This window comes from Panicum hallii, chromosome 9, assembly GCF_002211085.1.
Source record: "Panicum hallii strain FIL2 chromosome 9, PHallii_v3.1, whole genome shotgun sequence".
NCBI lineage: Eukaryota > Viridiplantae > Streptophyta > Magnoliopsida > Poales > Poaceae > Panicum > Panicum hallii.
Window position 1 is genome coordinate 56,999,804 of NC_038050.1, and position 14,926 is coordinate 57,014,729.

General features: G+C 49.5%; 2 protein-coding genes across 3 annotated transcripts; both read right to left on the reverse strand.

The window, feature by feature from the left end:
* Nucleotides 1-32: 32 nt before the first annotated feature.
* Nucleotides 33-1,065, reverse strand: LOC112877109. Its single transcript, XM_025941316.1, has one exon. The coding sequence runs from the start codon at nt 1,022-1,024 to the stop codon at nt 233-235; it is 792 nt and encodes a 263-aa protein (XP_025797101.1). The 5' UTR covers nt 1,025-1,065; the 3' UTR covers nt 33-232.
* A 9,012-nt stretch (nt 1,066-10,077) lies between these two features.
* LOC112877120 (probable protein phosphatase 2C 47) lies at nt 10,078-13,244 on the reverse strand. Of its 2 annotated transcripts, XM_025941332.1 has the most exons (5): nt 13,001-13,244; nt 12,381-12,550; nt 12,098-12,295; nt 11,440-11,645; nt 10,078-10,938 (listed from the first exon to the last, which is right to left on the reverse strand). In XM_025941332.1, exons 2-5 carry the CDS (start codon nt 12,528-12,530, stop codon nt 10,380-10,382), a joined length of 1,113 nt encoding a protein of 370 aa, XP_025797117.1. In that variant the 5' UTR covers nt 12,531-12,550; nt 13,001-13,244; the 3' UTR covers nt 10,078-10,379. The 2 variants fall into 2 exon arrangements, with proteins under 2 accessions (XP_025797117.1, XP_025797118.1); XM_025941333.1 differs by lacking the exon at nt 13,001-13,244 and having other exon boundaries at nt 12,381-12,573.
* Nucleotides 13,245-14,926: the final 1,682 nt, after the last annotated feature.

Genomic DNA, 14,926 nt, shown 5'->3' on the forward strand with positions numbered 1-14,926 from the left:
GTGACTAAACCAAGCACAGACTCGATCAAAACCCATGGGTTTCTTCGCACAGCAATGCGGCACCGATTGAATTTCGTGCCATAATCCAGACACTGGCGATCGCTCGGGGATTGCAGTAGATTAACCAGCGATGCATTATCAACCTTCCTATAGCCCAACGCCACAGCTACGAGAAGGCCTTAATCGTAACCCCTACGGAACAGAGCGCCCTAGACCCTCTTAAACGATGAGATCACGAGAGCAACCGACGCCTCGCAACCGCGGACGTCCCGCATCTCGCCTGGCTCCGCTCGCGCAGGATCGGGTGCATCTCCCGCTGCCTCCGCTCCAAGATCTTGGGCGCCTGGATCACTTGGATCTTCCGCTGCCGCTTGGCGTCCTCCACCCCCCGGTATCCCTCCCGGAGCTTGCGCTTGGTGGCATCCATCTTCTTCTCCTCCTCGGGGCAGTCACGCGTCGCGCGGCCAGCGGGAGGCGGCGTTCTCTTGGGCAGCGACTGTGGAATCGCGGTCGGAGCTCTCGGGGTCACCGTCCTCGGACCATGGCTGACGCTGAGGGCCACCGGCGAGGGACGGGAGGCCTCGGCCGCCGGGACACGGCACAGGTCATCGAGTTTCGCCATGGCGGCGCTGGCCCTGGCGATGTCGTCCTCGACGGCCGCGCTCCACCCGCGGACCACGTCGCGCGCCAGCCCGCGGACGCGCGCGGACTGGTGGCACCGCAGGGCGCCGATGGCCTCGGCGAGATCGGCCGACGACGCCAGCACCCTCGGCACCGCCTCCGCGGGAACCGCCTGCAGCGTCAGGAGCGACTCGGCCATGAAGCCGTCGAGCACGGCGCAGAGCTCCTCGGCCTCGCCGCCGCCGCCCGCGGGGACGCCGCAGAGCAGCTCCACGACCTCGCCCCTCGCGCCCCGGAGCTCGTCCCGGCAGAGCGCCGGGCCGGCGGCCTCGATCGCCGCGTCCACCAGGCCGAACGCCGCGAAGAAGGGCTTCCAGCGGCGGAGAGGGCTCTGCCCGGCCATGGCGGCGGCGGCGTACGCGAGAGCGAGATCGGCGAATTGTGGACGGATGGAAGTGGGGAGATCGGCGGTGCGGGAGTGGGGGTTTATAATGCTGTTGGGGTTGCTGCTGTGTTCGAGTCGGACGAGGATCGACGAGCACCGCCATTACGCGATACATCCGATCGGATTGCATTTGCGTGCGGAAGAAGCAGAGAACGGCGTGGTGTGGGGCGTATCGCCACGCGGCCGCAGAAGCGATTGGCGGCGGTGCTCGAGTCCGAAACGGGTGCGGGCTCGGGGCGGCAGCGCTTTTACTGGTTTCCGCTAGGAAATCGCAAATCGGATTGGAGTCGCTGAGCTTTCCATCCTTGTTCGCTTGGGATCGACTTGGCTGGCGCCGAAGAAGAATGAGCAGCAGAGCATGACGGCCTTCCATGACGTGTCCCGCACAATGTCGGCGGTGGACGCAGCAGGCTGCCACCCCGACCGCGGGCGTTGGTGTCTTGGTGATAACAGAAAGCTGTTGTTTTGTCCTTTTCCTCTGGAGGTTCAACCTATATTGACCACGTCCTTCATCAGTCAGCATAAAAACAACGCCTGATGCGAATAGATTTTCGTGCAACATACATTTAATAATTCAAACATAAAAAGCTACAATTGCACCACAATTAACTAAGTTTACGTGATAATTTTTATGCTAACGTCGATTATTCAAATTAAATTTCGATTGCACCATTATTTTTTTCTACTCTGAGATCTTTAAAAATAAATCACATTTAACTAAGTTTATATTTTTCTAGAATATTTTTTGTGTTCCAGAACAATTTTATTTTTCAAACCATCTTGTTTTGTTTTGGAACATTTCGTTTTGTTCTAGAATAGGTTATATTTTTTATTGTGTATTTTGTTCAGAATAATTTTTCATGAAACAGTTTTGTGTGTTCCAGACCAATATCTTATTTTAAAGGTAGAACAATTTTTGTACATTCACATTGCAATTTTTCCAATTAAAAAACCATCTAAACATATTTAAGACCGGTCATATGTTAAATATCCTGTTATATCAAACGTAACGGTGAAACTGGAATTTAACTCTGATACTTGGTTTTTTGAGTTGCCTTTTTCGATTTAGATTGTAGTTTGAGTCATCTAAAATTCAGCGCTTCCCTTTATTACCACGACCGGGCTTTCTGCAAGAAAAGCCGTGGCCACAAGCCACCATTACACTTCTTGTCTTGCGTTCATTCTAACGAGGCCCCAACGCCACCGAGTCCGGTCCGTCGGGCTGGCGAGGCCTCCGGCGCCAGCGGCGCCGCCGCGCACGGCGTGATGCACCAGCATATAAGATTGATGCCGCGGCACTTGCCGCCGGAGTAGGCGCTGCTCTCCTTCAAGCACTTGTCATTGCAGCGATTCGAGTTGAAGCACGGCCCCTTGAACGTCATGCTCTGTGACAGGCACTCGCCTGCCTGAACCGGCCCCATCTCTGCAGGTACAATGCGTGCGCACGATTCGAGCACATCAACCGTGGTTAGCTAAACCTTGGGATGGATGACCTCTTACATATCTCAGACGTCCACGTACCAGCGGCCATGACGAGCAGGAGGACGACGACGGCTGCCGAGAACTTCCTCTGTGAAGCCTCCATCGTCGATTGGTTGTGCGTCCAGTGGGGGAAGAAAAGAATGAACAAAGGAGATGGGTGAAAAAGCCTCTGTGCTACAGTGTGGGGAGGGGTATTTATACCTCCATCCTATAATTGCACACTACCAAGAATACCCTTAGTCATCTAAAATATACCCAAAATATTCTATATTCTAAGGTCATTTTACAGCTTGGAATGTATAAATTGAACTTTTCTTTATACCTACGTTTTTCTCGTAACTCGTATAATCTTCGACAAGGCCTTCACGCATTCCTTATGGATTTTGTGACCTTCGGCCACAGCCACACGCCCTCTTTTAACTTCGGAGATGAAAGATTCACCGGGTAGTCGTCTTTCATCCACCATGACCTCCGAATGTGTCACCTTCAGACCTATGCATGGTCCAGAGAAAAGCATATGTTGGCGGTTATCCTCTGCGCGGAGGTTGGCCTCCTTCGAACTTTAGAAGACAATCAAAAAGCATTGGATGCTTGAAGGGGTATATACATATGTATCACATCTGGAACTAGAAGAGGAGGAATTGAATAAAGTGAAGAGAATAAAACTCTTAATCATCTGAGAGGGGACTCCCAATATCCACCGATCTATTTTAGGGTGTTTCCATTACTGCTTAAAATGCAAGGTAGCAAATAAGTTTTAGCTATTTATTTTGTTCCATGCTTTAAATGCTGCTATGGATAGATGCCAGTTTTCCTAGTTATAACTAATCAATGTGTTACTTCCTCTGTTTCTTTTTATATTTTATGTATATGATATAAAATATACTCACAAGAAACTATTTTTCAAATATGAATCTAATGGTATCAATTTTGTCTCCCAAGAATTATGTCCTAACGAATCAAAATAAACCTCACAATTTCTTACGGATGAATTATTAATTAAAGGTTTATACAGGGTGGCACACCAGAAAAAGAAAGGCGAATCCTAAAAATTCTAAAACAAATCATAAACATTACCATCTTTAATAACCATTAAATATTTAGTGATATACTCTAATCAGCATTGACAATAATAAGCATTAAATTTATTACATTTTTTCTAAAAAGTTAGCCATACCTGTTATTATGAATAATTATATAAATAATCCTCTAAATTTGCATGTAAACTACTCATCTTTAACATTACTAGAAAATAATGCAATCCCTAAATATGTGCAGACTTCAGGTGGTTTTTAGTGTCTTTATAGACAAGTTAAACAAATTAATTAAGTTACGGTACAAATGATAGCTCTGGCCTCATTGTTTCCATCTATTTGAATTCCCATTATACAATTATCTTTCAATTTTTTCTACAAGAATGGAGAAATGCAGAAATAAATTAGCCCATTACTTCAACAAGAACAGCGAGGGTGGTTTTGTGAAACAACTCGTCATGTTCTTTTACTTAACACTCTCCTAGTTGATATTTTTAATAAGTGAAATATAATTAACTGCAAATTACGCCACTAACGTAGCCTCTAGAGCAACAGCAACAGGGCTGCTGGCGCACCCAACCTCCCCACCCTCCCCCCCCCCCCCAAACCACCACCACCACCACCACCACTTAACACACACCCCGCGCGCCGCCGCTGGTGATCTAACCAACGGCCAATGGGAGCGAGGACCTGTGTCTTCTTAGTGGTAGTGCTATAGTTTAGGTTTTCTCGTGCCGTGATTTTCTGTGTGCGGGTTTTGGTGCTCCCTTAACTTCTTAGTGATAGTGAGGATGTAGGATGGCTTTGGTTTCTCAGTGGCGGATCCATCCAATAAATTAAAAATGACGGCAACAGTAGCAATATCAACAACTTCCACAGTAATTCAGCATGGATATTTATGTGTCATGACAACAACAGAGAGGCCAAGTCTGTGTTGCCGCTATGGGATAAGGTTCTCTGGACCTTTCCCCGTTTTATCTTGGCTCGATCGTTCACGATGAATGTGACTGTCATGTGAGACTTCCAATGTTTGTTTCGACTGTTGAATTGGTTGAAAGCAGGCTGTCAACTTAAACTGTTAGGTACTTGAGCCAGATATGTTCAAATGATAGGCATTACACTTAATTTGAGTTTTAAATTGGTGATTTTGCCACAACAAAAGCCTAGTGAGATGGGACCTTCCTGTTCTTCCTCCTGTGGAGAGTGAAGTTTTGGCCAATCCTCATTCACGGGCTTAGATCCATCTCGTCAATGAGTTCAAAGGCTTCATTGAAATTTGGTGTCTCTCACCGGTGGTTGAGGACTTGGCTCCGGTCTGATTCTTGCTTTCCATGGCATCAATTGGAGAAGTGATGGTGAAGATGAGTAAAAGATTTAGATGTATGCCTTATGCATTTTACTTGTCTTTCTCCGGTTTCAAGTAATGTTTGCTGGAAATTAACCGAAGAGCATTATATATGCCATGTGCATGTGACACTCTAAATAGCACTCTCTGTGTATGGCGAAGTCTTACAAGTTTTCATGTTCTACTAAAAGTTGGAAGATTTTGTTTAACAATGTTCCAAAACTGACTATCAAATCTTTATCTAATACTCGTTGCAAGAGTTGAATAAAGAGTGTGTATCAGATACAAAGCTCCACAAATACGATTGTTCTTGTTTGAGGTAATCAGACTAGTTGTTTTATGGTATTTTTAGTTTTTTTATAGTATCGATATTTCTCATCATGAATTAAAAACATGCATTGCAAATTAACTCTTATCTTTTTTTGCGATTACACAGTACAACTCAAACACTCATAACGCACGCACATTTACCCCTATGAGTATGAATGCAAATCCTACCACTATGAGCATCTTCAAAAACTGCACTGGCGAATCTTTAAGATTGACGAAATCACCGGCGCCTCGCTGTCGGAAACTAATATAATACTAGTTCAAATGTAAGAATATATTAAGCCCGAGGACCCTCTAACCTATAGAGCCGGCATTGACGACAAGGCCAGGAGCATAAAGAATCGCAGGGCCATAAGGCCGCAGGCCATGATGCGCCGCATGATCCGTTCGCTTTGCCCTCTGTATGGCTGCATGCATGCCATGATGATGAATTGATGACAAAGAGAAACAAACTGGCGCCGTACCGGCTCGATCCATCGTGCTGCGTGAGGAGACGGTGGAGTCGATTCAGGAACTCAACACGTACGTGCACACGTTCTCGTGCCCTCGCAGCACTGTACTGGTTTTCAGACTCGGCCAAAAACATCGCCACTGCACCATGCTATTGGCTTGTTCCTGACAGAACATGTACAGTACTTGTTTCTTCAGTAAAAAGTAGATTTGCGTGATAGACAGGATAGATTATACATAGAGGTATCGTTTAGTGATTAGCTAATCTCGGACCACTAATGCAAACTGTGCTGCAAAAAGCCGGACAAGCCAGGTGAGTGTCAGGGAGGCAGTGCACGCAGGCGGCGTAGTACTTGTTTACTAGCATAGCATGCTTCCCCCCGTTCTTCGTGTCCTATGCTCGCTTGGGGTCAACGCCCCTGCTCCAGCTCCATGATCACACCTGGCCTCCTCCGGCAAACGGCATGATCGCCTCTGAGGACGCCTGCGCAGCTCCTTTGTCCCCAACCTCTTGTCTCTTCCTGCACTGGCGCCGCATGCCTCTCGATAAGCTCTCACCTCGTCGTGCTCCCAAGAACGAATTGCACGATGCAGAGCCGGCTATTTATTGGTCACCGCCGTATCTCGTGGATAGTTGGGGTAGCGACTAGCGACCAAGCAGCAAGCATTCAGTCAGTCATCAGTCACGTAGACGGTTTGAGAGGCTTGTGGAGAGGTCATCTGTAGTAGTGTCTGCTGCTCTGAAGGCTGAAACACCTTTCCTTTCTTTGGGCGACCGACCTTGGGATGACGGTAGAGAGAGCAATGGCCGGGAGGGAGAGGGTTGAGGGAGCGGTGAGGCAGTACAACCGGTCCAAGGTCCCTCGCCTGAGGTGGACGCCTGATCTCCACCGCCGCTTTGTCCAAGCCATACACAACCTCGGAGGCCAACACAGTACTTCCTCATCTTTGATTTGCTATCTTTTCATTCTACAGATGGCACAACTAGTAGTTTCTAATAGATTGTATTTTGCATTCTTGCGTGTGATCGATGTGCATGCTTCAGAGGCCACGCCCAAGCGAGTCCTGCAGATGATGGGCGTGGGAGGCCTCACCATATCCCATGTCAAGAGCCATCTGCAGGTATGCAAGACCGTGTGCGCTTATTATCCCTATATTAAACCTTTTTATCTGAGCTTAGTTTGCATATTTCAGTTTTTCACTGAAACCTTTTGCACTTGGACAGATGTACAGGAACATGAGAACCGACGATCTGGACATGAAAGGTTTATCTATGATGAGAGCTTCACTTTAGCTAATCATGCATATATAACCATAGGATTAATCATTGGCAAACAAAGAAATGACAGTCATATTTTAAAGGAGTCCCTTCTATTTTTTCACTCCCCCATTTCCATGCATGCAGCAACGAGCTGAATTCTTGAACCATTTTGTTTTCTCCCATGCATTATTCTTGTGGCCAGAGATGCAGCAAGTAGTGGATCGGACGCAGATGTTTGCAGGAGGCGTTCGAGTTTGGACAGATATGGCGGAGCAAGATCAGCATGGCTACTATTGCTGGTGGTGCTGCTATTCTCAAAAGGAATCGCTGCTGCACGACCTGCAACTCAAAAGGTCGCTTCCTTTTCCCTTTATTGTTGTGTAGCATGCATGTTTGTTTCGGCCATCTCCTAGGCTCATTAGTCACGTCAGGGAACTATTTCATTCGCTTTTCTCACATGGTGATAGGCTGATAGCTGTACGCAGTACCAGTTCACGTTGCAAAAACAGTGCATTCCTTTTGCATGCTCAGAGAGTCAAGGCTCCATCAGATATTCCTACAATCCTACTCTACCTAGGTTAGTAGGTTAGTTAAAAGCTTCATGCAAATTTTGGTGGCTTGCATTGCTGCAAGTGAGAGACTTCAGAGATGCGTCTTGTCAGGGTAACGAGTTGTTTGGTCACATCGAAGTACTCTGGCTAAGTCTTCAGAACATCTTCCCTGGAGCCATCAAGCAATGGGAAAATGTCATTCGAATTCGAAACAACGGTTATTACCAGAGCCTGAAGAAACATTTCTCCCGTGCAGACCTGTATCAGATTCAGAGATGCGGACCACACAGAAGGCACGCCTCCAGCTCCAAGTCCAACGCCAAGAGGGGCTGCTCAGAGGCCACGGAATGCGTGACGGGGACGTGCCCTTCGGCATGCGCTGCGGTCGTCGTTCAGATTACCACCACCAAGCAGGCGTAGGCTACCACTGCACGCGTGCCACGGTGGACGAGGGGCAGCAGCTTCGCTCCCGGGCATGGCGGTGCCCCACTCCCACAGCCGCCGCCGCAGATGGTGGCGAACAGCACGCGGCTCCTGCTCCCGACACGCCGCCCGGACCGCTGTGCTTCCTGCAGGTGAGGCGGCGCCACCCTGAAAAAGAGTTGGGCCAGGAGTCCGCGGCATGCATGGATGGGACATGCACGGCCGCATTTCGCTCTAATTTGTGCTTATTATTTTTTTCTCCAGGAGCAGGGAGGAGAAGCGATCTGCGGCCACGATGCAACGGCAGGAAACAGCAGATGGCCGGCGGCCGTGAAGAAACGCGGCGGCGAGGACCGCGAGCGGTCCTCGCCGTCGCTCTCCTTAACGCTGGACTCTGGGTGTTGCGGCAGCAGGGACGAGGCCGACAGCGGCCGGCGCAACAGCCAAGGCAGCTTCGCTTCCTCCCCGTCGACGGGTTCTGCTGGTCGCGGGGCCCGCGGTTGCTCGGGACAGCACGGCGGGCGAGACAGGATCAGCTTGGACCTCTCACTGTCCATGCCCATGTACACCTAGAACCAGAACCAGAGCTACTAGGGTAAAGAAGAAGGTGCAGAAAAAGAAAGGATGCATTTGTTTGGATTTGCTCCGGCGAGATTTACATTTCTATCGGGGGCCCGGAATCCCTCTTGGTTTAGGTACCGGCCCAGCCCATGCACGACTTAAGTTGGGCTTGGGCGCGCACTCACAATTGAACGAGCATCGACCTTTCGAGCTTTCCAGCAGGAAACACTGGTACGGAAACACGCTCCAGCTCTCTTACGGTTGGGAACCCATTTTAATCCCAATTTTCCAACTTTTAATCCCGGTTGCTACAATCAAAGCATCCTAATATTAAAAAAATTTTACGGTCGTATAGCTTTCTTACCACCCACCTACACAACGCATATGAGTCTAGTTGGAATGATTTTCTTTTAAACTAATCCGTAGATGATCTAGTCACGTTCAATCGGGCTCTCTACTCAGGTACTGAAGATCCCTCCCATCCTCTAGCCGTTGGATTCGGCGCAAATGTTTAAGGACTAATTTTTACCTTAGTTTCAGATCCAACTTCGAACGGGGTAAATATCAAACATGAAAGACGCGTTCTGTGCTAGCGAAACTACCGCTGATTCACGGGCAGTCGGGTACAGATAGGGTTGGGGGTAGATTCTTCGAGCGAAGTAGCGCAAAAAAAGAAAAGAAAAACTATTGCCAGTGCCGACATATCGCCCCGTTCCTGAACGGATCGAGGGCCCCGGGCGATCTGGATCGCAGGCTGGCCGGTGATCGAGGCCCAAAACCGAGGTCGGCCGGGACGCGGGTGGCTCACAGTCGCAGCTCTTCGTGGCCTCGGCCGCCGAGGCGCGGACCAACCCAAGGGGAAGGGCCGACCCCGAGCGCGCGCCTTGGGTTGGGTTGTTTTCTTTCGCGCCGCGCGGTCGGCATGTCATGTGGGGCGTGTGCTGCGCGCGTGGCGGGCGGCTGGAACCCGATGCGAACCACGTGATCCGGAGCCGGGAGCGCGCTGCGCGCCCAGCACGATCCTACGGAGAGGGCGAAGACTTTCGTAGCTCGACTGACGGCCGGCCTCGCCGGCATTTCAAGATATTACAGGAGCGTAGCCGATCTGCAGTGCTCGTGAAGCTGATTGCTGTATTTACTCAGTCTTCTCTTTCGTTCTTTCTTTCTTTCTTTCTTTGACTACCTGCACATCAGCAGACGCACTGGAAAATTGTCGAGTGAAACGATACGGCAATGAATGAACACTACTTCAGTACTTCACATGGATGATGGCATGGGAGAAAAAAAAAATTCAGTTCAGACGCCGTGATATTCAAGCTGCATAGGAGGGAGGAACTTATAAGCAGGAAAAAGGCTTCAGGACATTATCAAAACTGAGCCTACATCTACTGGCAGATCAATCAATCAACCACAATTAGCAGGAACTCGAGGAATATTTTGGTCAAGTTTTTCCCATACGAACAATTAGCAGGTACATGGAGAGAGAGGTTTCATCCCATAACCTTGATGTCATTTGGATCTGATAATGAACAAGAAGCTCGCCCAATCAGATAAGTGGAATTCAGAACCAGAGGAAAACTGATCAAATGCTTTAGCTCTCATTCATACGAGGACAACAATGTCGGTTAATTGCTCGATTACATTGTGAATAATCAACAATCAAATGGCAGCCGGTACAGATAAGTCATTGCCTCAACAAAAATCATTAATTAGCCTAAACCTCATCAAAATTTTCTTTCAAAGTCACTCTACCAAACTTATTTCGAGATCTATATCTCAAAACCCAATGGCCAGAACAAAACTTTAACAGATCAACAACAAGAAAGAGAAAACTCATCATACAACAAAAGTTGCGGGCGAAGGTGTATTTTAAAGCTCAGACATTACTGTCAAGGGCTCCCTTCAGTGTATGCAGCCCTTCCATTGAGATGCTTCTTCGTACCCGGAATCTCGGGATCTCAATTTGAGGGGGTGGGTCCGCTGAGAAGCACACGACAACTACAGTTAGGTTATCGCAACAGTCCCGCCTGAGCGCTTCCTGGACAAGCTCTCGTGAGCACTGCTGCGGATCGTTGTGCGCCATCAGCTCTTTCCTTACCATTGACACAGCAAACTGGCTGCTCATCACATCCCAAAGGCCATCGCAGCCTATTATCAAGAACTCATCTTCCTCGGTAAGTCTAACCTCCCGAAACTCAGGTTCTGGTGTAAGAGGGCATATAGAGCCTTTGGAACCTTTCATGTGCCAATCACCGATCGCCCTTGCTACAGCCAGCTGACCATTGAGGTAGCCATCGAAGACAGTACCACCAAGGTTTTCAATTCTGAGCCTTTCGACTGTGCAGCTGGGTTTGTGGTCTCTAGAGAGTTCAACAGCTCGGCCTCGCTTTCCTAATACCGCTCGACAGTCACCGGCATTTGCAACGAGCAATGTCCTGCAATTTGAATGAGGTTGGTGAGGTTATGACTTTGAGATGCCATAGTACGTAATTAATACAAAAAGACTGTACACAGGCTGTAATGTTAAAGCTATCAACCAATAAAGGTCATAAGGCCCCAAGAACAGCTTGGTACAGCAAAGAACCTTCTGTGCAGTTGTGATATGGAGGTTGAGGCAATAAATGTGGAAGAACTGTCAAAACAAAAGGAAGTGCATCTACTGATTTATAAATCTGTGAACATGGGTTTAATTGTTAGTTGCTCTTGTAAAGGTAACTTGTCATCAACTAAGTAACCTGATCTAACAAAAGAATTACAGAAAGCCATTAATTTCAAATGTTTTTACTCATCTTTGGCGCATTAAGGACTATTACTTAAAAAGTATCATGTGGTCATATGCTAGTGAATAGCAACGTAATAATATTGAATGATAACTTACTGAAGTGGCAATTAATTGCTAAATCATACATTTTTGATGTATTAACATCAAAACTCACCTGCCAAATATAAGGACCGTCAATGCTGTGGTCCCAGAATTACGGTCAAGAGAATGGGAATCGGCAATTGCATGGTCAGCCTTCACAAACGCACTTCTGATCGCCTTCTCCATGCTGTTGGGAAAGTGGCAATCTTCGGTTATGAATTTCAGTATATTCTTCCGGACAAAACAGGCAGCGTCTGTACCACCATGGCCATCAAACACCTAAATGTTCCGCAAACAAAACAATAAACATCTGCAATGTGATACTTAGTTAAAGTTTCATGGGACATGGCAAAGGAGCAATGGACACTTATTTCTCACTTCCGAAGATTCCCAATTGTAGTGTGTTGTACCAATAGAAAGAAAAGCATTTATGCTTTCATGAGGATGTTTTTTTTCTTTTTTTGATCCAAGGCATTTATTATTGACCATGTGGAACCGATTCCTCTTCGGTTCAATCATTTCTACCATCATGATTCATGAACACACTACCGGACTAATCATGCATCTCCAAGCAGAATAAACCAGCAAGCCTAGAAGCTATGATAGCAACATTATTGCCACTCACACCAGAACAAATCATAGATCCATAATGAGTGTACATTGCTAAATATTTAACTGAGCAGTTAGTCATCACTTAGCAAGATTTTATGGTAAATGTAATCCCGACTCACCCCATAGAAGGCACCAGGGGCATGAATGCCCGGGCCACACAATCCGAGGTGCTCGACGAGGTTGTCAACACAGACATGCTCGTCCTCCATGTACGATTTGGGCCCGATATCTGCATAGCTCCCCGACCGGAACACGGGTAAGAAGCCCGGACGCATGTCTGTGGGCGAGATCAAGCTCAGCGTCCCCGAATCCAGCTCCTGCAAGAGAACAAAACGTGCAAACGTCCTCAAATCTGTTCTGTTGCGGGACACATGGCTGGGGGGTGGTAGCAAGCTTGCTTACGAATTCGGCGGAGGCCGCGGCGATGCGGGCGCTGCTGGCGCAGTGGCGGATGGACGTGAGGTGGTGCCGCGGCGGCTTGCCGCCCACCGGCGTGGTGCCTCCGCTCCTGCTGCTACCCGGCGGGGTCTCCGGCTCCACTCCCCCGCTCATGGCTCCGGCCCTCCGTTACTCTGTTCGCGACGAGAGGCAGCACAGGAAAACGAAAGCATTTCAGAAAGGGAACAGAGGCGCAAGAGTTTTGCATTGGCTACCGCCGTCCCTGTACGAGACGAACGGTTAGCAATCTAATTTTTTGAAAGGTATAAAATCCAGCCGTTCCAATCCGCTTAGGTCTCGAGCGTTGCTGGAAAGGAAAATCGAGGGAGCATGGAATATCAGGAACGCGAAAGTAGCAACGAAATGAAAGAAAGAAAGAAAATAAAGAAAATCCCTCCCGTGCAACAAATTGGAGCCAATAAAAAGGGGCCAAAAACGACGCCATTTCCGCCGCTCCAAGCCCTCTCCGCGGCAGCCCCGGCCGAGAAAAGGATCCAGCTTTCTCCAGGAACCAGAACGAAACCCAGCCGAACGAAGGAAGGTGCGAGCGTGCGAGCAAGATTGGATCTGGGGGGAGCGCTCACCACCGCGGGGGGAACGGAACGGTCGCGCGCCGTCGCCGCGAGGGGACGCCGGGTGGAGGCCGCGGTCGCGCGGGGCAGTCGGGCGGCGGAGGAGGCTGGTGGGGTGGGAATCGCCGGAGGTGCCGGTGGGTGGCGACGGGTGGAGGTGTAGAGCGGGGGGTCCAGGGGCGTGAGGGCGGGGGAGGTGGGAGGAGGAGCTCGTGGATTTCAGAGTCCGGCTGGACGAGAACGAGGGGTTGGTTTGGGTGCGTGCCGGATCGTGCGATCGTGATCCATCTGCTTATAGCAGCAGGCAGCAGCTGTGCCGTGGAGCACGGCTGGATGTGGTGTGTTCACCACGGGGCGGGACCCACGGATCGGGGCCGTGCTGGTGGGCCCGCGGCGGCGCTCGCGTTGCGGCTCTGGGCTCTCCGCGTCCCTGTCGGGTTCTCCCCTTCCCCCTTTTCAGCTCCTTCCTTTTTGGTATTTTGGGTGCTTCTTCCTCGGCTGCCAGTGGATAACTGGATTTTTTTTTTTTTGCGAGGGACAAGGTACATGCGTGGCTCGGATATTGTTTTTAAAAAAAACGAAGGCTCGGATATTGCTTGATTGTACACGTGTGATTTATTATCAAGTTACCGGAACCGTATGAGCAAGGTGTCAGGCCGCAGTGGCATTATGCAGAGTCCCTTTTTCCTGTAGAGTTTTTTTTGAAAAAAAGGATATTTTCCTGCGGAGTCATCCTGAAGTGTCCGAAAGAGTGGAAGCCGCGCAGGCAAAGCTTATCGGCGTGAGCTGAGCAAGCTGCTTTCCGCCATCACACGAGCACGGCGTCGTCCAACTCCACGCTTTGCCCGTCCATCCACCCGTAACCCACTCCTCCGGCTCGACAAGTTTCTGCGCCCCAACGTGCGCCGCCGATGTGTAAAACTCCGGCGAGGGAGAAAGCCGCTTTGCGTCCGGCGAACTGCGGAAGAAAGAACAAAAGGGCCCCCGTAGCCTTCGGTACCCAGCCATGTCGGGACAAACGGGACAGAAAAAAAAAAAGCCACGCACCGCTGGCGGTCTCTTGTTTTTTTCTTAAGCCGGATTGGTCCCTGACACGGCACGCCCGCCGTGCGTGGAAAGCGGCGACGGCGTCGTGCCAGGCGGTGCACGGGGCCGGACGGCGGCACGAACGGGGATTCGTGCGACGTACCACTGGTACTGCCTGTGGGTCACGGTCACGGCCGACGCCTGTTGCCTGCCCGGGCAGGCAAAGGAACGGACAGGATGCAGCGCACGGCGCCCGGCCGGGTCAGTAATGGGCTGGCCATGCCTATCAACTCGACCGGTCGCTTTCCCCCTTGTCGGCATCGTATTCTGCTGCTTCGAATTCACGGATCCTTTTTGCTTCGCCTTTGACGGCATGGGATTGGGATGGAAGGAGAGGCAGCGGCAGCGAGGGCGGTGAATCTAGCTCGAAGGAAGGGGGAAACCGGCTTGCGTCCGACTGGTTTCGGGCTTTTCAGCTCTCGGGTGCTGCTGTTTGGCGGCGTAGAAATCAGTAGGCCGACATGGTTTGATAGTGGAGCGAGTCAAGATCGCTGCGATGATTAGGTAGCGTTTACTAGGTGTCAAATCAGTGACCTAACAAAGCTGGGGATAACCTAGCTAGTGTTTTAGATTCATTTTTTTAAAAAAAGAATAAAATTGTTTTGACAGATTGTTCTTCTGACCTGAGGTGAAATTTCGAAACACAGGCAGAAAGGTTCGGGACAGTCATAGAGTTGCTGGATTTGCTACGGCTGAGGCAGCTGTCGAATTTAAACATGTACTAGCTCACAACGATCTTAAACAAACAAAAACTACTAATCAGCTAATCCTACTACGTCGCGTACACATATTCCCATCTGTCCCTAGGGAGATGTAGGCAAATTGGCATTTCAGGTCTTCTTTGCGGCTGTA

Excerpts from the sequence above, each read along its gene's own strand:
- LOC112877109 (XM_025941316.1), bottom strand. The coding sequence starts at position 1,024 with ATGGCCGGGCAGAGCCCTCTCCGCCGCTGGAAGCCCTTCTTCGCGGCG.
- LOC112877120 (XM_025941332.1), bottom strand. The coding sequence starts at position 12,530 with ATGAGCGGGGGAGTGGAGCCGGAGACCCCGCCGGGTAGCAGCAGGAGC. Across the intron at positions 12,296-12,380 it reads CCGCGGCCTCCGCCGAATTC|GAGCTGGATTCGGGGACGCT; the intron begins GTAAGCAAGCTT and ends GTTCTCTTGCAG. Across the intron at positions 11,646-12,097 it reads CCCCTGGTGCCTTCTATGGG|GTGTTTGATGGCCATGGTGG; the intron begins GTGAGTCGGGAT and ends CGGAACATTTAG.